This window comes from Centruroides sculpturatus, unplaced genomic scaffold (assembly GCF_000671375.1).
Source record: "Centruroides sculpturatus isolate CEXI.00-Female unplaced genomic scaffold, Cexi_2.0 scaffold117, whole genome shotgun sequence".
In the NCBI taxonomy this organism is placed as follows: domain Eukaryota; kingdom Metazoa; phylum Arthropoda; class Arachnida; order Scorpiones; family Buthidae; genus Centruroides; species Centruroides sculpturatus.
In genome coordinates this window covers 945,577-966,315 of record NW_019384308.1, presented here as the reverse complement: position 1 = coordinate 966,315, position 20,739 = coordinate 945,577, and the positions used below count along the sequence as shown (strand labels likewise).

Sequence of the window (20,739 nt, the reverse complement as noted above, 5' to 3'; positions counted from 1 at the left end):
GTTAGACGATTCATTATCGTTGCTATTTGCAAAGCGATTGAAAGCGATATTTTTATAAAATAAATGCTAAAGTTTAAAATTATGAAGATATTCATAATTTATATGTTTATGTTGAAATTTTTCGAATTATCAGTTGATTCGAGAGGAATTACATTACTCAAATATGACCATAATTACCCAGCGGAGGAATTGGAGAATGCAGAAGCTTCGATTCTATCCGAGAAACAGGATGAAATCAGAAATTTCATCACGAAATACCGGAATATGTCAAATACACCGAAAGAGACTTCGAAACAAACTTATATTCGAGCCAGAGACAATAATTATCCACGGAAAAGAGAAGCAAAGAAGAAAAGTCGACATCCATCCGAAATGCCTACTTTGTCGAGAAAACTTTTCTGTAACTTCGATGTTGGGGCTAGTAACAAAACGAGACTCAAAAGCACACCACACGGAATATCGAATGAAAGGTCTGCAAAAGCCAGGCGAAAATGGCAAATTTTAAAACAATTATACAAAAGAAATGGATTGAGTAGACCAGACAAGCTGGATACTAAAATAACCGATCCTTTACAGAAGATTTTCAATAAAATCACCGTTGGAAATTCGCATCATACACAGAACAAACACTACCACACATTCGATATCCAGAAACATTACAAAAAGAAAGTTAGAAAATACAAAGATTTGAATGACGAACATCGAACATTAAAAAACAAAGCATCTGTAAACGGTACTGACACAAGTTTTAGAATCGACAAAAAGGATTTCAACTTCAAATTTTCCTGGATCGTCAAACCTAAAACATTCTCCTACATCACTACTTTCTATGCCACACTTCTAACGGTTTGCGCCGTCATAATCGTTATAGTAAAAGTAATTCAATGGTACGATCGAGAAGATGAAATAGAAATAAAAAGTCGTGCATTACCGGCCACGAAGAAAAAAATTCTAGCCGTATTAGAAGACAAAAACGATTCTTTAATACCGCTTCTGAGTACTCACGAAGAACTTGCGTTATCAGAAGATAATCGTTCTCGTTCAAATAAATATAAATACGATAAAGAAACACAAGTGGAAGAATATTTCTTTCCCGAATATCCGGCAAAAGTCAGATTTGAAGACGAAACGAAGCCACCAAAAGTAACTGTTAGACATCCAACTACGGAGAATTCAAATCCAGGAATGTTACCAGAAGAAGTCGCATGTGAAATGGATCTCAAACCAGATGACTTGAGCCTAATACGATCTTCAAAGGAATGTCTTGGATCTGGAGACGAAAAAAACTCGAAGGATAGCTTAGATGTGGACCACTTCCAAAACAAATCGACTGATTTGTGCATAAAATTGTTTCCAAAGCATGACGAAATCTTAGCGTTTGACGAACTTCGACAAATTCTTTTACTCTTTGACGAAGACAACTTTTCAGAAGACAATGTCATATATAATACCGACTGTGTCAATAATATTTACGACGAATGGAGATAAATCGTCACGGTGATAAAAGAAAAATATTAGAGTATATTCAGGGAATATCCCTAGCCTGTACAAGGCAAAACATGGCGCTGTGTCGAAGCACAATTAATCGTACGTCGTCAGCACGTCGATTCACGAAGAAAAATCTATAGACCATCATTTGTATGGCACCAATTGTGACAAAGAACGATACGATAAGTTATCAGTAGCGAATTGTCACAGTGAAGAGATTTACACAGACACAAGTTTAATTAATTATTCTCTGGAAATTTCTTGAAAATTTCTTTTATATCTTTAAATTATTGTTTTTCTTAATAATCTTAATAGTAGATATTTTAATATTTTTAAAATTTGTAAAATGTTTTAATAAATATTATTACTAAACATATTCGAGTTATTCATTAAATATAAAGTAAATTTTAATGGGAAGGGACAGCGTGTTTTAAGTCAGAAGGACACATTTTATTTTTAGAAAAATATATTAAATTGGAAGATTGTATTGAGTGTCAAGCGAGTGCAAACTTTCGACATTTCTGCACAAATCGTACAGATTATACTGGGAAAGGTGTCGTTATTGAAACGAAACATATAAATCATCGTTTAATAATATTAAATGTGAGTGCGGCTTGCGGCCCTAGGTACCTGCTGCGTTAGGGTCTTGGTGGAACAAGAGAAATGCACCGATCGATTTTATCAATCAGATTTTGCTTGCATTACTCACTGGTACGCCATCAATTCGAAAATTTCTAAAACGCGTGGAAATACCTTTTGCAGCATATAGAGAGAGAATACTTTAACAGAAAAATCTGCAACGTAATTTGTAACAGAAAAAGATCGCATGTCACGCGTGGCAGCTTGCATTTATGATAATGATGAACAGTGTTGAACCGAAACATTTCTAAACGTTTTCAAATAAATCGATAAATATCAACTCAGAGAAATGATCATAAAAGTTCTAGCTCCGTGGAAGTTTTCGCATTCCAAGGTGGAGGCGATGAAGTTGTGCGTTCGTCAACAGTGCGACAGGTATTTAACAATTACGATATAACATGAAATGCCCGGTCGAAATGTGACACTCGTTTAAGTTTGGGAAACAACACTTTCGTTCGGTACCGCAGCAGCAACGGCTCCACACCGAGTCAATCATTACCTGTTAAATAAAAGAAAAGTTCACAGTCAAACAACAAGACCGAACTGCTATCATCGCCTGTGTCGAAGAAACACCCTCTTCAGGCTGTGTAAAAAAGTTGTGTCTATCAGGGATCGAACCTGAGACCTTCCGCTTGTAAAGCGAACGTGATAACCGCTACACCACAGACACCTACCAGAGAACTGCGGAACGACATTTCTTCTTCTACAACTAATCCTGAATCGTATTGAAAACTGATTTTCTACTTTCGGATCTACCGACGTTATCGGATAACTTCAGACGTAATCGGACAGTTCTATTGGATATTTTCGTAAACATTCAAGCAGGCAGAAATAGCGGAAAGATGTCTGTAATCGTCGCACGCCAGAAAACGAATGCGAGATGTTTTTCTGTGAAAACGACAACGCGATTTATTCGTTGGAAATCACATTACCAGAAGATAAGACGAGCAAACGAATTTGCGAGTTAAATTTGCGATGAATCGCCATTGCCGAAGAGAAAACAAAATTCATCGGACGTGTGGTCTGGTTGTCGTGATGTTAATGAGTTTCCATCTTGAGAGGAAGAAAGAGTTTGTAAGAAAAGTGCCGGATTAACTACTGAATTTGAAATTAGCACAAGTTTGAATTAAATATTTAAGCGGACTTGGAAAAGTACCGTGGTCGAGACTGTCGAGTGCTTGTAGTGTAGTGGTTATCACGTCCGCTTTACACGCGAAAGGTCCCAGGGTCGAAACCTTCCCTTTTTTTTATCGTTTTGTTTGATCGATTGCGGTGCTTGCCAGGTTTCGAACTGGGACCATCAGCGTGTAAAGCAAACGTGATAATCTCAACTCGTTCTCAATTTCATTTCCGTTTGGTTGGAATTTCCTTTCCTCGCTCCGCGATTGGTCTCTTATCTGTCTGAAGGTAGAATTTGAGACCAAGTTAGGTAGCGAGAAAGATCTGCCCTAAACGGTTTATCCCACATCATCCTCTACACTCTAATCATGATTTGTCGATGATTAAAACACCTGCGCTCATATTGCGTCTCATCGCTCCCTTTTTCTTATCGCGTTTTAAATTTTAAACCTTTTTTCTTCCTTTATTCTAAATATTGTTTTCTTCTATTCTTTATGAGAGACGATGTCAAAGTCCGGTGTCACCGTCTCGACACTTATGTTGCTTGTTTTCTCCATAAGTTAATTTAATAAATACACATTTCCGTTTTAATTATGGACTGTTTTCGGGACCCAACCTCATCGAAACACGTGATCTGTGATAGATAGAAACGTGATTCGAAAGCACAGTTGCATAATAATGTGCCGCATGTCGATCGAGCAAAGCGACAAAAATCTTCAAAACTTGCTTGCCAGGTTTCGAACCTGGGACCTTCCGCGTGTGAAACGGATGTGATAACCACTACACTACAAGAACTCAGCAGACTAGATCACGAAACTTTTCTAAGAGTGCTTAAATCGTTGCTCTAACTTCAATTGCAGCAGTTTTCTTACAAAATCCTCGTTATTCTCACAATGGCGATTCCACGGAAATTTAATTCGCAAAGTCCTTATCTTCTGGTAACGTGATTTTCTACGACGAAATTACTTCGCCGTTTTCACAGAAAAACATCTTGCATTGGTTTTCTGGCATGCCACGATTATAAACAACTTTCTGCTCTTGTCGCTTGCTTGAATGTTTACGAAAATCGCCATTGAAAGTGTCCGATTACGTCTGAAGGAGTAAAATCAAACAGTTTTGAATACGACCCAGGATCGGTATAATAAGAAAAAATGCCATTCCGCATTTTCTGGTAGGTGTCTGCAGTGTAGTGGTTATCACGTCCGCTTTACACGCGGAAGGTCTCAAGTTTGGTTCCTGGCAGACACACACTCGTTTTTTCTTTGTGCCCGTTAAGCCACACCTCCTTACATTTTGTTTTCAACGTGTCTATTTTCCTCATTCGATAGTTATCTTATTTCGCTTTTTATGTCCGTATGGTTTTTGCCCACGCCTGAACGCAATCCGAAAAAGTGCAATATCGCAAGGACAGGATCGTCCAAGATAAGAGTGATAAGTTTTGAATGTAATTTTTGTTGGTTTTTTCAAAATCTTATTCTCCAGTGTCTTCGAGTTTGTATACATAACATCAAAATGTCGTATATAATATAATACATTACGTTGTTTTTTTTCTTAACATTTCACTGCATAGCATTTTTTAAATGGTGTAAAGAAAAAATTGTTTGTTAAGTTGTTAAAATTATCGATAATGAGCCTAGATTAGTCCCATTAATAATAAAAAGGAAATCCTCATTTTATCATTAATTTTGTTACTTTTTATTATTATTATATTTTTATGTTTACGAATTATGAATTCAACACTCTGGAATAATTTTCATTCGTTAAACTTTACTAATTAAACGCGTTAAGTAAATTCTTAATGTATTCATTAATTCAGAATATACAGTAATTTTATTGTTTTTCCTCTCATTTTTCATCTTAATACTTTATTATAATTAAACATAAAAATATTTTCTTTCTTAATATTCAGTTTAATAAAATATTCTATTCTATAAACCTTCTGAATAGATTTCAATCTAGAGATTAAAGCCTTTTATATGACATTTAAAGTAGTTTAATGAATTACAATTTACAATTGTTGTCGTATTTTTGTTTTTATTATTTTTAGAAATTTTCACTGAGGACGGGTTTGGATGTATTGCATTTTTGCCATTTTTGAGAATAAAATTGTAGTTCTTGACTGAAAATTTGCTGTCAGTCCGTCTACCATTTGTTGAATTACAGATACGTATTACATAGAGATCTAATATACAGCAATCCAGCTATATATTAATTCTTATGTAGAAATAACTTCGTACTTGAATATTTGTAGTATTGGGAGACAAATTTTTATGACAACGAATATTTAAGGAAAATAAATTTTAAAGCTTTTTTGTACCTTGTGCATCTCGTTCATTAAATTTAGTTGTAGGCCTAAATGATGCTACCAAAGTAACAGTTAATTTTTCAACATTGTACAATGTTAAAAAAGTTTTTTGAAAAACAAGAAAATTTAATAATTTAAAATTGTATTTCAATGAACCATCTTGCCCCACCCGTGAGATAAGATGGAAATATTATTTTTACATACAAGAAGCACAAATTACAATGGTTAAACTGTCGTTTTCTTCAATATTGGCACAAGAACAGTGTGCCCATTTATCACAACGGATACATTTAGCCCAACTCTCTGTAGATACAGAGTATAACCCTCCACAATAGAGGCATTCTGTGTCATTTGTCTTTTGTTTCTTGTTAGACCTACCCTTGCTGAAGGGGCCCGTTTGTCGTCTCTTCAGCAATAAAGCCTGCCTCCGAAAATACTTCTGGATTCATCGGCCATATTCATGGTCAACCTGGGGTTAGACTTAGACGGGTACCCCATCTTGCCCTCAACGTACACTTTTCATACTGACTGCAAACACGGGTAAACTTCATTTCAAAACTAAACAATTACAGTCTTAGAGGTTACTTCGAATACCATAATATCTTCATCTGAAAGGTAATGTAAAAGTTCGCAATGATACTTACTTTGTAGAAACTTTTTAGCAGGTGTAAAATTAGATGAAGTACTGTATTGCTGAAACATGAAAAACGTTCTTACTTCCAAATAAAGAGAGCTATTTGAACGTTCTCTCGCTCCATGATCCATTTCGAAGTAGACATTTAGTTCCTCAAATAACAGCTAGATAATAGCTCATTAACCAAAAATGAAAAGACGTCCCCGTCTTACCCCATGACCCCATCTTGCACCACCTTCCCATATATATATTCCGCTACAGAGATTTTCTGTTAGTCGAACTCCTCGTAGATTTCTTGGCGAGTTTGAACGAATTAAGTGTCGATAGATAGGGATGGGTCTTCAGATGTGCAATAAACCTTTTGTTTTAGAATCTTATGATCCGTTCCGGAGATATTCCAAAAATTCCTAATCATTTCGTATGGAGTCGATAAAAATTTTTTGCAAGAATTTAGTATTGCGTTTACCGACCAGCCATCTCTGTATGCAGTTGACGAAAAATACAGTGGTCTTGATCATTCCAAACTTGTATGTCATTATTCCTTTCTTAACCAGAAGGGCTTGGGTTTTATTGAATTTATCCTGCTGCTCTGAGGAACTGGGATCCGGACGGGTCGATAAAGCCTCAGGAATTTTTCAGGTGGTGGTCAGTCCGGATATGTCGGGCCCCATGCTTCACCATTCTTCCGCCCCGTTGTGGTCCTGCCGGAATCCATAATGGGCTTACTAAAACATGGCCGGCCCACCAGTGGCCAAGCGGTTACGTTCCCCGAATACTGGGAGTTCGGTCGTGGATTTGCGCCTGGCCGGGACGGGATGGTTACGTGGAGTTTTCCGGGTTTTCTCCACGTCTGTAACGCCTAAGTAGAAGCCAATTACCCTTAAAACACCTGATCGCCCAAGTGTTGCGTTGCCGTAATTTAACAAACAACAACGATAAAACATGCCCTTTTAGTATCTACGGGCGGGGAGTTTTATAAAAGTCCACACGACAAGTAACTTTTAATAGATATTAAATTTCAAATAAACTTTTTCCATTCAATGCCTTATCCCGTGAATTGCTTTATTACGAAAATCGGATCGTATTAAAGAGATGAATTACGTGATACGAAACATAACGTCATTGCTGTATCACGTGACGGCTCCAAACTCCATTATATATGCACCCCAGATGAAAATTTCAGCGAATTTTTCCCTATAGAAAAACTTTGGAACTAAACTTTTTATTTACAAAATTAAAATTTCACGGTCAAAAGTATGAGTGTGAAATTTGATTTCTTTTAACTGTCCGCCCCGTGAGACAAACTCGTGCAATGATCCGTCAAAATCACTCTCTTTAGAAAGACAGACACGGAAATGACGAAATTGGCCGCAAAATGCAAACTTTTAACATTAAATCGAGTCACTATGCAACAATAAAATTTTCTCGTTGTTGAGAGAGAATCTATTGTTTGCTCGTGCGATTGTTTAATGCGAGTGCTTTTTCTAGTTTTGCTTCGTTTGCAGAGATTGTTTAAAGTGATGTAAGTTTACACTATGATTTTTGTAGATTTAAGTACTCTTTAACTTTGATCAGCAAAATATCACAGTTGGTGGCGATGGGTTTCGATAAGAATTGATCGGTTTCCTTCGGAGGATTCGCATCTTTCCATTGTTAATTTTCCAATGGAATTGGAAAATTAACAATGGAAAGCCTAAAGTAAAATAAAAATTAATAAATAGCCTACTTTTAAATCTGTTATTCCCCGCTATAGTTTATGAATTGCATACGTATATATATTAATATCCCATATGAATCTCGTCTGAATCTTAATTAATTAAAATAATTCGAGTTCATTCCTCTATTTTCGCAGTTGTTTTGTGTTACCGCAGTCAACAGAATAGTACAGTTTTTATAAACTAATTCCTCTATCGAACATTAAAAATCGTCGAAAAAACTAAAATTATTATATATATAATATTATTCTTTTCTAACAGGAATTATTCATTTTTACATTAGAAATTTACAATTCAGATTAGAATAGGAATATTTCTCAATTAATTCTCTCATTTTCCTTTGCAGAATGGAGAATTTCAGAGAGTTGAAGTTGCGCATCTCGGACAATGCAGAGTCCGAGGATGACGCCTGGTCTTGGCCAGGTGTCATAAGGGTGCTTCCGAAGGATGCGGAGGAGAAGTGTCATAAACCGGACGTCAAACGGGTGGTGGTCGTAACTCCGGACGACACCGCCTCGTCTCTCGTCCAATATCTGGAAAGGCGATATCCGGAGGTTCCGGAATGGACGGTGGAGACACCGTCGGGTGAGACCGGAGTGGACAGAAAGGAGTCCGAAGAGTCCGCCGAGCGTAAAAGGCCTTGGTGGAAAAGGTTGTTTTGCTGCTGGAAGACATAAATCTCTTTTCTGGCCAGGCCTTCTTGCGCAGATTTCGACTTTTCACCGAATGTAACATCGCCATTCGGAAGTGACCTTACACCCAAATATGACACTCACCAGGAATTGACCTTTCATCCGGCTACGACTTAATCGACTGGACTTGACTTTTCATCCCAATTTACGGACGGATACTTCGACACCATTGGAGATTCGGTTAAAAGCATAGAACAACAACAGTGACATCAAGCAGTGTTCTCGTGTTTAATTAAAGACTGTTTAATCGGCTATAACTGGCCAAAACGACTTACATCCTACAGGCATTTACACAGTATTTCATCCGCTAAAAACTTTCGCCGCCAAATAACGAATATTCGCCACTAAAAGGCATACCAGACGAATTTAAATAAAGCCAAAAATACACGTACTCGCTTTGTGTACTCCACAATCATAATTTTTTCAACAATTAAATTTGTACATAAATTTTTATATTTAATAAAAGAAATTAAATTTTATATTAAATGTTTACAGATTCGATATTTATTAAAGTCGCGCATTTTTCGAAGAATTTATAATTAATAGTAATGTTTATAACAGTTATGACGGATGACGAAAACATAAAAAATGTGCCTGATTCATAACGAAAGAAAAATATTTAAATTTAATGAACCAAATATAATTTGAAACAGTTGGAAGTTTGTAGTAAAACAATGGCATGAAAGATGAAATCACATTATATTTTATTTCATAAAAATAAAAGAAAAGTTTACAAGTTTAACGAAATATTCAGTCCCAAGGCCCCTTATATATTTTAATACCTTTTTAAGTGGGGCTATAGCGCATTAATTCCGAATCTGAAGGAGAAGTTCTTCCGGGGGGTGGCGAAAGAACCGATCGTAAAGATCGGGTTTGATCAAGCAATATAGAACCAATCCTACAAATACCATTACAGAACGTACAGATTAAATACGATTGATACAACCATGTGCACTTCTACTGCCATATTTCTGTAAAAAAAAAATAAATAAATCAATTAATAACCTAAGTATACTACATTTAAAACAGAATAGAAAAATCGAAAAATATCATTTAAAATTCAAGTGTTTTTCTATACGCAATAGTTGGATAAGGCAATGATCTACCAATGGGTATTGCGTGCCAGGACTTTCTATAGGAAACTAGCCACTATTTTGGTATTAGACAAGTGAACTCCACGTGGTGAGGTGCAAACCCGGGACCGCAAACTGAATGAAAAAGTTCGATGAGGAATTTTTAACATCTCTTACACGGTGCCATCTGCCTCAAAATATAGATCGATTGCGTTGTGGTCCTCCTGAGATTTTATTTTATCCCGAGGTGTAATAGAAAATGAATTGTAAAAAGACGGGTAATTGGGATTATATTATAAATCTAAAATGTGGCATGTTTAATTCGAGTTTGTACTGAAGGAACATTGATGACATTCGGATAGTATTTCAGAAGCGTGTGTAATTTTTTTGTCCATCATTGTCTTTAACGTGTTCCTTACGAGTTACTTCTGTTGACCAGATGATGCAGGAGAGTGCATATGAGATTGCAATAGGATGTGACGTGTCTTCTCTTCGAAATTCCCACGCAATTGAAAAATACGATAAACTAGACAAATTCATTTAGAGTTTTTTATCTTGTTTTTTTTTAATTGCACGATAAATAAGATCGGCATTCTCAGCCGATAAGCAAAGACAGTAGGTCATTGTACGCATTGTTTTATAATCATGCGATGGAAATAATTCAACAAATATTAATTAAATCGCTTTATCAGTCTTCAATTACACGTGAATGTCGAAAGATATTTACATTATACTAAAAAATATGAAATAATAAAGGAATGATAATATAAAGTATTCTATAAGCATTGTTTTGAAATAAGCGTATCTGCAATTGAAAAACCCAATAGATTTATATTTCGGGTAGTACGTTCAGCATCTGATCAGAGAAACTTGAACGGATTACGGTGTGGCCGTTATGTATAATAACTAAATTTACCAAGTCTGATTTTTATGATGATAATGGGATTGTAGCTGGACCCAATTTATAGCCGTCCAATTCGTAACCAAGAAATAAGCATAATCGTTTAACTCATTGATTGCACTATTATGCTGTTTTGTCGTGTATAACAGCTAGAGAGGTTATTTTTATAACATAATATTCCAGATATAAATACTTTTTAAAGCATATGATAATTTTACCCCAGATGTCTTCTCCAGTTGAGTGTTTTCGTCGCTTATAAGTCGTTAAAATGGAATTGTCACATTAAAAAGGATATTCTCCCGAGTGTTATCTTTTATGAATTTGTAAGGCATATTTTGTATGACTTCTCTTCGGGCAACAGTCACATTTATATTTTTCTATATCTTTGTATCTTGGTGCAAGCTAATACATAAAATTGTTTTAAAAATGTTACAATTATACATGGCATGTAAAAGTTTAGATGAGAATTAAAAATATTGTTTTGAAACTACACAAGGAAAGTATTAATATATTACTTAGAACAAATTAATCATGCTTATATAAACTAAAATAATTGTTTATACTTTTGATTACAACAATATTCATTTTGAGAGAAAAAGACACATGAAAATCAAACATCATACAATTACGTTGTTAACTTGCAATAAAAAGTAATTTTTTTAATAGAACGGATGTAAATAATGAATACTTTATAATAGTATAATGTATAAACATAAAATGTATACACGGAATCTCATTGTTTGCTGAAAAAAATTGTGCAAAGTGATATAATATTGAAAAAATTGACGAAATACTTAGTTTTGAGACAATAAAATTTTTATAAATGTGCTGGCAGTATTATATATCGTGGTATTATCCTAGGAACATTTCATGTAGCGTTTAATTCACTTTTAGAGAAAGTCTATGAAGTCGAACGTACTTCTACACCGCTCCTATGTGTATATTTTTCTGTTTCTTTTAGTAATGCAGTTTTTCAGTTTACCAGGCTACTATACTGCACAAACTACAATCAGAATTCTAGTAAATAAAGCAACAAAACAAAGTGAAAATCTATGATAAATACAAGTGACTCGACTAATTGCCGTACTGAAGTGTTCTAAAATATTTTATGAAATTGTTCTTTTGCCATTTATTAGGTTAAAAGTTAGCAAAAATGTATCGAAATACATACCTCTTGAAGTGATAATTGTTTATAATATTTTATATACACGTTAACCGAGTACGAGTACCTACGACCACGAGTACCTACGTCCGACGCATTTATTTTCTCTTCGATAGTAGCGTTTCCTCGCAGATCCAACTTGCAAAGTCGTTTTCTAATCTTATCCTCTGATAACGTGATTTTCAATTATTAAGTTGCTTCGCCGTTTCAACAGAAAAACAACTCGCATTCGTTTTCGGGCGCTGGACGCAAACATCTTTCTGGTTTCTCCGCCTGCTTGAATTTTTATGAAAATTTCCACTCAAACTGTCCGATAACGTCAGCAAATTTAGAAGAAAAATCAAAGTTTTGATTACGACCCAAGATCTGTTCAAGAAGAAGAAATGTCGTTTCGCCTTTTTCGGCAGGTATCTGTGGTGTAGCGGTTATTACGTCCGCTTTACTCGTGGAAGTTCTCAGGTTCGATTCCTAGCAGACACACGCTCATTTTTTGTTTGTGACCTAAGCCACACATTCCCTAATTATTTTTTGTTTCCTTCTTTGCTTTCTCTTGCATTTCAACGTGCTCGTTTTCTTCGTCCCAGACTTATCTTCTGTTTTTTCTCTCCGTATGGTTTTTTCGCCCACGCCTAAACACGATACAAAAAACAGTCATACCCCAAGGACAGGAACGTCACAATACGTATCAGCAAATATCGTGCTTCAGTGAAATGTGACACTATATCAGAAAGCGAATGCACTTTATTCTTTATGCGGGACAATTGTATTGCAATCTGTAGGAGACTTTTTTTTAACATATCGGGTCGTGCATGCAAGATTAAACTTTCACTGCATAATACACGTTATCGACGAACGTAGACATGAACCATTTATTGATCCCTTTCGCCTGTTGTCTGTAGTGTAGTTTATCGGCTGCATTCTGCAGCTATTAAGCAGGGTGTTTTTCATCATTAGTACGCGTATATCTTGACGCAAGACCATCACAGATTCTTTATTCGAAAGGTAATGGGCCTTGGAAAATGAATAGTTTTTAAGAAACTCAGTTAATCTTTAGTAAATCGTTTGTGTTTATCATCGATTACCGAAAATATTGGTAATGGATGATGTCGGAGATAGTTCGACATGACGAATATTCCCTACTGTCAAAGAAAATAAAAATCGAAGAAAAGTCTTTTTGCACGAGTTACACCAAATAGAATCGAGACAATGTCGGCAATTACTGTCTCTTCAGTTCTGCGAGTCCGTTGAGTTTATACATAATCCGTTGGACTACGCATCGTATGTATCATAGCAAGTATACTTGTGAACCCAAGCGAATTCTTTTACTCGAAATAAATCCAGGACAGTTTGGAACGGCTCAAAACATAGTTCAATTAGGAGAAATATCCACTTTCTTCAAGTACAGTTTTGTTCATAATTATTGCCCACTTTCTTTCTTATTCAAAACACGTAAAATTATCACCCCTCCTCAGTCAGCACACGTAGTGACTCGCAATATGCGATGAAGCAGTGAATTTGCTGAATGTAATAATATTAACTGCTGTAGGTAAATATATTGAAGTGAGAGAAAAAATTGCTCTCAGGAGAATAAGTGAGATAAAAAATCAAATTTCTAAACTATAACTTATTACATATGATATTTGTTAATTTTACAAAATATAAAAATTGTTTATTGTTACAGTAACAATTAATGTTTTAATATTGTTAGACGATTCATTATCGTTGCTATTTGCGGAGCGATTGAAAAAGATATTTTTCTGAAATAATTGCTAAAGTTTAACATTATGAAGATATTCATAATTTTTCTGTTTATATTAAAATTTTTCAAATTATCGGATGATTCGAAAGGAATTTCACTACTCAAATATGACCATAATTACCCAGCGGAGAAATTGGAGAATGCAGAAGCTTCGATTCCGTCCGAGAAACAGGATGAAATCAGAAATTTCATCACGAAATACCGGACTATTTCAAATACACCGAAAGAGACTTCGAAACAAACCTACATTCGAGCCAGGTACAATAATTATCCACGAAAAGGAGAAGCAAAGAAAAAAAGTCCCCATCTATCCAAAATTCCTTCTATGTCCAAAAAGCTTTTCTCTCACTTCGATGTTGAGCCGGGTGACAAAACGACACTCAAAAGCACACCACACAGAATATCGAATAAAAGGTCTGCAAAAGCCAGGCGAAAATGGCAAATTTTAAAACAATTATACAAAAGATATGGATTGAGTGAACCAGACAAGCTGGATACTAAAACAACCGATCCTTTACAGAGGATTTTCAATAAAATCACTGTTGGAAATTCGCTTCATACACAGAACAAACACTACTCCACATTTGATATCCAGAAACATTACGAAAAGAAAGTTAGAAAATACAAAGATTTGAATGACGAACATCGAACATTAAAAAACAAAGCATCTGTAAACGGTACTGACACAAGTTTTAGAATCGACAAAAAGGATTTCAACTTCAAATTTTCCTGGATTGTCAAACTTAAAATAATTTCCTACATCACTACTTTCTACGCCACACTTCTAACGGTTTGCGTCGTCATAATCGTTATAGTAAAAGTAATTCAATGGTACGATCGAGAAGATGAAATAGAAATAAAAAGTCGTGCATTACCGGCCACCAAGAAAAAAATCCTAGCCGCATTAGAAGAAAAAAACGATTTTCTAATACCGCTTCTGAGTATTCACGAGGAACTTGCTTTATCTGAGAATAACCGTTCTCGTCCAAATAAATATAAACACGATAAAGAAACACAAGTGGAAGAAGAATTTATCTTTTCCGAATATCCGGCAAAAGTCAGATTTGAAGACGAAACGAAGCCGCCAAAAGTAACTAATACACTTCCAACTACCAACATTTCACACCCAGGAATGTTACCAGAAGAAGTCGAGTGCGAAATGGATCTCAGACAACCCGACTTGAATCTAATACAATGTTCAAAGGAATGTCTTGGATCTGGAGACGAGAAAAACTCCAAGGAATATTTACATGTGGACCACTCGAACAACAACTCGAGTGATTTCTGCGTAAAATTATTTCCAAAGTACGACGAAATCTCAGCGTTTGACGAACTTCGACAAATTCTTTTACTCATTTTCAGAAGATAATATTATTTATCATCCCCATTGTGTCACTTTATTCTTTATGCGGGACAATTGTATTGCANCACACTAAAAAATAAATTTTATCCAGATATAAATTTGAAGTCACAAGTAGACTGGAAGTACTGTACAGTACAAAGCTATTTCTTCTACTCGTAGAAGAAAACGTTAATATATTATTAGGTAATAGTATTTCATTAAGTTATAAGAACATATTATTGACTTTATAACAGAGTACCCAAATGTCAGGAATGTTAATTACCATAATAGGAAAGACAACCAAATCTAGGAGAAACTGAAGAGGATTGCGTAACAAAAAGAATGAAATAAATGAGATTAAAGCAAGCTAGGAAAGTGAACAGAATGCTTTTGATGTATTAGCTGCAGCAGTGTAAATTCTTCAAAATTATTTAGCGAAGAAGAGGAATTTAATTCTATACACAGATTTACTTTCATATTCATCCTCACTTTTTTCTTTAATACAGTAAATTTTAATACGAAGGGATAACATTTTATTTTTAGAAAAATATATTAAATTCGAAGATTGTATTGAGTGTTAAGCAAATGCAAACTTTCGACATTTCTGTACAAATCGTACAGATTATATTGGGAAAGGTGTCGTTATTGAAACGAAGCATATAAGTCATCATTTAAATTAATTAATAACATTAAATGTGAGTGCGGCTTGCGGCCCTAGGTACCCGCTGCGTTAGGGTCTTGGTGGAACGAAAGAAATGCACCGATCGATTTTATCAATCAGATTTTGCTTGCGTTACTCACTCGTACGCCATCAATTCAAAAATTTTTAAAACGCGTGGAAATGCCTTTTGCAGCATATAGAGAGAGAATACTTTACATCACCTCAGAGAAATGATCATGAAATTCTAGCTGTTCTAGCTCCGTGGAAGTTTTCGCATTCCAAGGTGGAGACGACGTTGTGCGTTCGTGAACAGTGCCACAGGAATTTGACAGTTACTGTCTAACACGAAATGCCCGGTCAAAATGTGCCACCCGTTTAAGTTTGTAAAACACTTTCGTTCGGTACCGCAGCAGCAAAGGCTCCACACCGAGTCAATCATTACCCGTTAAACAAACTAATAAAAGAAAAGTTTACTTTTAAAGAAAAAACCGAACTATTATTGCCTGCGTCGAAGAAACATCCTCTTCAGGCTGTCTAAAAAGGTTGTGTCTGTCAGGGATCGAACCTGAGACCTTCCGCGTGTAAAGCAGACGTGATAACCGCTACACCACAGACACCTCCCATAGAACTGCGGAACGGCATTTCTTCTTCTACAACTAATCCTGAATCGTATTCAAAACTGATTTTCTTCTTTCGGATCTACCGACGTTATCGGATAGCTTCAGTCGAGGGAAACGTCGAAAGAATTTCATAAGCATTCAAGCAAACGGTGAGAGCGGAGAGGTCTTTGCCAACGTCGCACGCCAGAAAACGAATGCAAGTTGTTCCTCTGCGAAAACGGCGAAGCAATTTGGTGAGTGAAAATTTCGTAACCGAAGGATAAAATGAGCTTACGACTTTGCCAGTTTGATCTGCCAAGAATCGCCATTGTCGAAGAGAAAACAATGTAACGGACGTGACAACTGGTGGTCGTGAGGTTTCCATGATGAGAGGAATGAGGATTTTGTGAGAAAAGTGCCGGATTCCCTCCAGGACTTGATATTAGAATATACACGATCTAAATATTTAAGCGGACATAGAAAAGTTCCGTAATCGCGACTGTCGGGTGCTTGTGGTGTAGTGGTTATCACGTCCGCTTCACACGCGGAAAGTCCCAGGTTCGAAACCTGGCAAGCACAGATTCAAAGTTTTTTGTCGTTTTGCTCGTTCGAAATTCGGCACCGCTTTATGCGACTGTAATATCGAGTCACGTTTCTATCTATCGCAGATCACGTGTTTGGATTAGAACGAAGAAGAAATTGTTTTCAATGGTGAAATAAAGTATTAAAAAGTTATTGATAANGCGATGAAGCAGTGAATTTGCTGAATGTAATAATATTAACTGCTGTAGGTAAATATATTAAAGTAAGAGAAAAAATTGCTCTCAGGAGAATAAGTGAGATAAAAAATCAAATTTCTAAACTATAACTTATTACATATGTTTTTTGTCGTTTTGCTCGTTCGAAATTCGGCACCGCTTTATGCGACTGTAATATCGAATCACGTTTCTATCTATCGCAGATCACGTGTTTGGATTAGAACGAAGAAGAAATTGTTTTCAATGGTGAAATAAAGTATTAAAAAGTTATTGATAAGATTGTGCAGCGAGAATCAGATTACAGAAGGAACGTAGGTTCGCTGCTTGGCTGTATTTGACGAAAAACTGAAAGGTCTGCATGATTCTACGTCTATTTTTCCAGTTGTCTTCAAAGTTTCTTCAACTTCAATTATCTAGTTTTCTACTTTTTGAAGAAATATCCCAACGCTTCTTTTATTATTCTATAACCTTATTACTTTAGTTTTTAAAACACGAACGCCATATATGCAATACTTTAATAAATTTAATTGTTTACCTTTACCAAAAAATAATGATATTTGTTAATTTTACAAAATATAAAAATTGTTTATTGTTACAGTAACAATTAATGTTTTAATATTGTTAGACGATTCATTATCGTTGCTATTTGCGGAGCGATTGAAAAAGATATTTTTCTGAAATAATTGCTAAAGTTTAACATTATGAAGATNAAGTTTCTTCAACTTCAATTATCTAGTTTTCTACTTTTTGAAGAAATATCCCAACGCTTCTTTTCTTATTCTATAACCTTATTACTTTAGTTTTTAAAACACGAACGCCATATATGCAATACTTTAATAAATTTAATTGTTTACCTTTACCAAAAAATAACAACAAACATTTAAGATAATTAGATTTTTTTCTACTTCTAACCCTTATATTATATTATAGTACAGTAGAACCTCGATTATCCGGACTAATTGGGAATGAAGGTAGTCCGGATAAGGAAAAATCCGGATAATCGAACAAATACTTTGTCTTTTAATGATAATACAACACGTTTTCTTTTCGATGACATATCGGTAATATTAAAAGTAAATACTGTATTTAAATCGTGATCAAATTTTCAAGAAACAAACGTTCGTATTGAATTTGTACTACCACCGACCAACGCTAACAGACTACCTATTGTTTAAAAGGCCCTCTGGTGGCGCGAGAAGACGGATTTTATAAAATAAAAGCAGCTGAAACTGCATTTTTATGAATAAAATTTGACAAACTATTTATAATTTTATGACGAGTAAAATTTTTTCGTCGCGTTCGCGGCTTTTAAGTAATGCGTAAACCTTCGAGGCGCGAGGCCCTTCGGACCGCGAGACATAGGCGGTGGCCCACGTCGTCCGTGCCTTACGCCGCCCTTGGTCATAGAAATGATGTAATTTGAATATAAATTATTTATAAATGCGTATGTCAAGTTATATTTTTATTACTACGTAAAATATATTTAAGAGTTTACCACCACTGTGCTGGGTGAGACGTTCTTGAAACAGAAAAAGTTATGCATTCCATCACGTACATAAACAGTGTCGTAATTCGCCAAGTGCAAATCAGCAAATTCGTAAAATTTTTGTTTATTTTGAACAATCCGGATAATAGAGGTCCGGATAATGGAGGTTCTGCTGTATTTGATTTATATAACTACGAATGTTATCTTACGCAAGTGTTTGAAACACCAACTGCCACGCAAATTTAAAAATTTTTTTAAATTGTGTACAATAGAGGAATAAAGAATTTTGAAAATGTGTTAGATAAGGGTTTATCATACCAAGTGGACAATCTAAGTTAACCTTTTTAGTTACATAAAACAAATACTATGGTGTAATAAATATTAAAACAAAAACCATATAAAAAGTTTGGTTATTTTGGATAACCATTCTCAGGTATCACTATATTAGAATGGTACTAAATGGCACAATTTCATTGGGCAAGTAGAAACCAATTGAAAATGTGGTAACTTAGATTTTTTGGTTCGTTCATTCACATAAAAAGACTTATTATCGAAATAATAAATGCTTCAGTGAAAACAGAACATCCGCTTTGTTATCAGATAAATCGAAGGTTTATTCTTTTATGTTTTCCAAGGCATTGAATTTAAATGATGATCACGTATAAAAGAAAATGACGTAGAAAAGATATACTTTAACATGCGTTTGGTAGTAACGCAAAATGAAAACGTATCGATTAAAATACATATTAAAATAATTTAAGATTAAAACGAAATACAAATAAAATTCAGGAAGTTCTCGTTACTTCGAAATTTAAGGGACCAAATAATCGTCATTTCAAATTATCGAGTTTTGTATTAACCGAGGTTTAAATATTTCTATACAATATGCCAAATGCCATGTAACTGATGGAATTTATTAAGCAAACAAGCAAGCCATGGCTACGAATAGAAAACAATATTTTCTTTAATTAATTAATTAATAATAATATAAATAAACTGCAGTTAAAGAGCACTTGTACAGTGAGAACCACAATGGTTGCCAGCTAGGTTTAACAGTTAAGGGAAAGCAGAATTTCTGGAAATGTAGTTCAACTTGAAAAGTTATGGCATGGTGGTACTTCGATGTAAACGAACGAGTTAACATACGCGTATTGTGACGATCCTGTCCTTGGGGTATGGCTCTTTTTCGCGTTGTGTTTAGGCGTGGGCAAAAACCATACATAGAAACAACCAAAAAACTTACAAATAAGGAAAACGAACACGTTGAAAGCGACGAAGATAACAAAAAATAATCAAAGAAGGCGTGTCGTAGGGCACAAACAAAAAACAAGCGTGTATCTGCCAGGAATCGAATTTGGGACCTTCCGCGTGTAAAGCGGATGTGATAACCGTTACACTACAGACAAATGCCAGATAGGCGGGACGGCATTTCTTCTTGAACCGATCCTGGGTCGTATTCAAAACTGTTTGATTTTCCTCCTTCAGACGTAATCGGACAGTTCTATTGGATATTTTCGTAAACATTCAAGCAGGCGGAAATAGCGGAAAGATGTCTGTAATCGTCGCACGCCAGAAAACGAATGCGAGATGTTTTTCTGTGAAAACGACAACGCGATTTATTCGTTGGAAATCACATTACCAGAAGATAAGACGAGCAAACGAATTTGCGAGTTAAATTTGCGATGAATCGCCATTGCCGAAGAGAAAACAAAATTCATCGGACGTGTGGTCTGGTTGTCGTGATGTTAATGAGTTTCCATCTTGAGAGGAAGAAAGAGTTTGTAAGAAAAGTGCCGGATTAACTACTGAATTTGAAATTAGCACAAGTTTGAATTAAATATTTAAGCGGACTTGAAAAAGTACCGTGGTCGAGACTGTCGAGTGCTTGTAGTGTAGTGGTTATCACGTCCGCTTTACACGCGAAAGGTCCCAGGGTCGAAACCTTCCCTTTTTTTTTTATCGTTTTGTTTGATCGATTGCGGTGCTTGCCAGGTTTCGAACTGGGACCATCCGCGTGTAAAGCAAACGTGATAATCTCAACTCGTTCTCAATTTCATTTCCGTTTGGTTGGAATTTCCTTTCCTCGCTCCGCGATTGGTCTCTTATCTGTCTGAAGGTAGAATTTGAGACCAAGTTAGGTAGCGAGAAAGATCTGCCCTAAACGGTTTATCCCACATCATCCTCTAGACTCTAATCATGATTTGTCGATGATTAAAACACCTGCGCTCATATTGCGTCTCATCGCTCCCTTTTTCTTATCGCGTTTTAAATTTTAAACCTTTTTTCTTCCTTTACTCTAAATATTGTTTTCTTCTATTCTTTATGAGAGACGATGTCAAAGTCCGGTGTCATCGTCTCGACACTTATGTTGCTTGTTTTCTCCATAAGTTAATTTAATAAATACAC

At 35.4% G+C, this 20,739-nt stretch overlaps 1 protein-coding gene and 5 non-coding genes across 6 annotated transcripts; 2 read left to right on the top strand and 4 right to left on the bottom strand.

Annotated features, from left to right (window-relative positions):
- Nucleotides 1-2,724: 2,724 nt before the first annotated feature.
- Nucleotides 2,725-2,797, bottom strand: Trnav-uac. The gene has a single exon. It is a non-coding gene; the product is annotated as a tRNA-Val (tRNA).
- Nucleotides 2,798-3,968: 1,171 nt separating this feature from the next.
- On the bottom strand, nucleotides 3,969-4,041 carry Trnav-cac. Its single transcript has one exon. It is a non-coding gene; the product is annotated as a tRNA-Val (tRNA).
- Nucleotides 4,042-7,627: 3,586 nt separating this feature from the next.
- On the top strand, nucleotides 7,628-8,995 carry LOC111619944. The gene is made up of 2 exons (XM_023361777.1): nucleotides 7,628-7,707; nucleotides 8,247-8,995. The coding sequence occupies exons 1-2, from the start codon at nucleotides 7,655-7,657 to the stop codon at nucleotides 8,575-8,577; spliced, it is 384 nt and encodes a 127-aa protein (XP_023217545.1). The 5' UTR covers nucleotides 7,628-7,654; the 3' UTR covers nucleotides 8,578-8,995.
- Nucleotides 8,996-16,034: 7,039 nt separating this feature from the next.
- On the bottom strand, nucleotides 16,035-16,107 carry Trnav-uac. Its single transcript has one exon. It is a non-coding gene; the product is annotated as a tRNA-Val (tRNA).
- Nucleotides 16,108-16,595: 488 nt separating this feature from the next.
- Trnav-cac lies at nucleotides 16,596-16,668 on the top strand. Its single transcript has one exon. It is a non-coding gene; the product is annotated as a tRNA-Val (tRNA).
- Nucleotides 16,669-19,666: 2,998 nt separating this feature from the next.
- Nucleotides 19,667-19,739, bottom strand: Trnav-uac. The gene has a single exon. It is a non-coding gene; the product is annotated as a tRNA-Val (tRNA).
- Between the last annotated feature and the right edge of the window lie 1,000 nt (nucleotides 19,740-20,739).

What these genes read in the sequence shown, in the direction of transcription:
- LOC111619944 (XM_023361777.1), top strand. Translation starts at nt 7,655, where the DNA reads ATGCGAGTGCTTTTTCTAGTTTTGCTTCGTTTGCAGAGATTGTTTAAA. An exon ending in CAGAGATTGTTTAAAGTGAT is followed by an intron (nt 7,708 to 8,246) that starts GTAAGTTTACAC and finishes TTTCCTTTGCAG; the next exon opens with AATGGAGAATTTCAGAGAGT.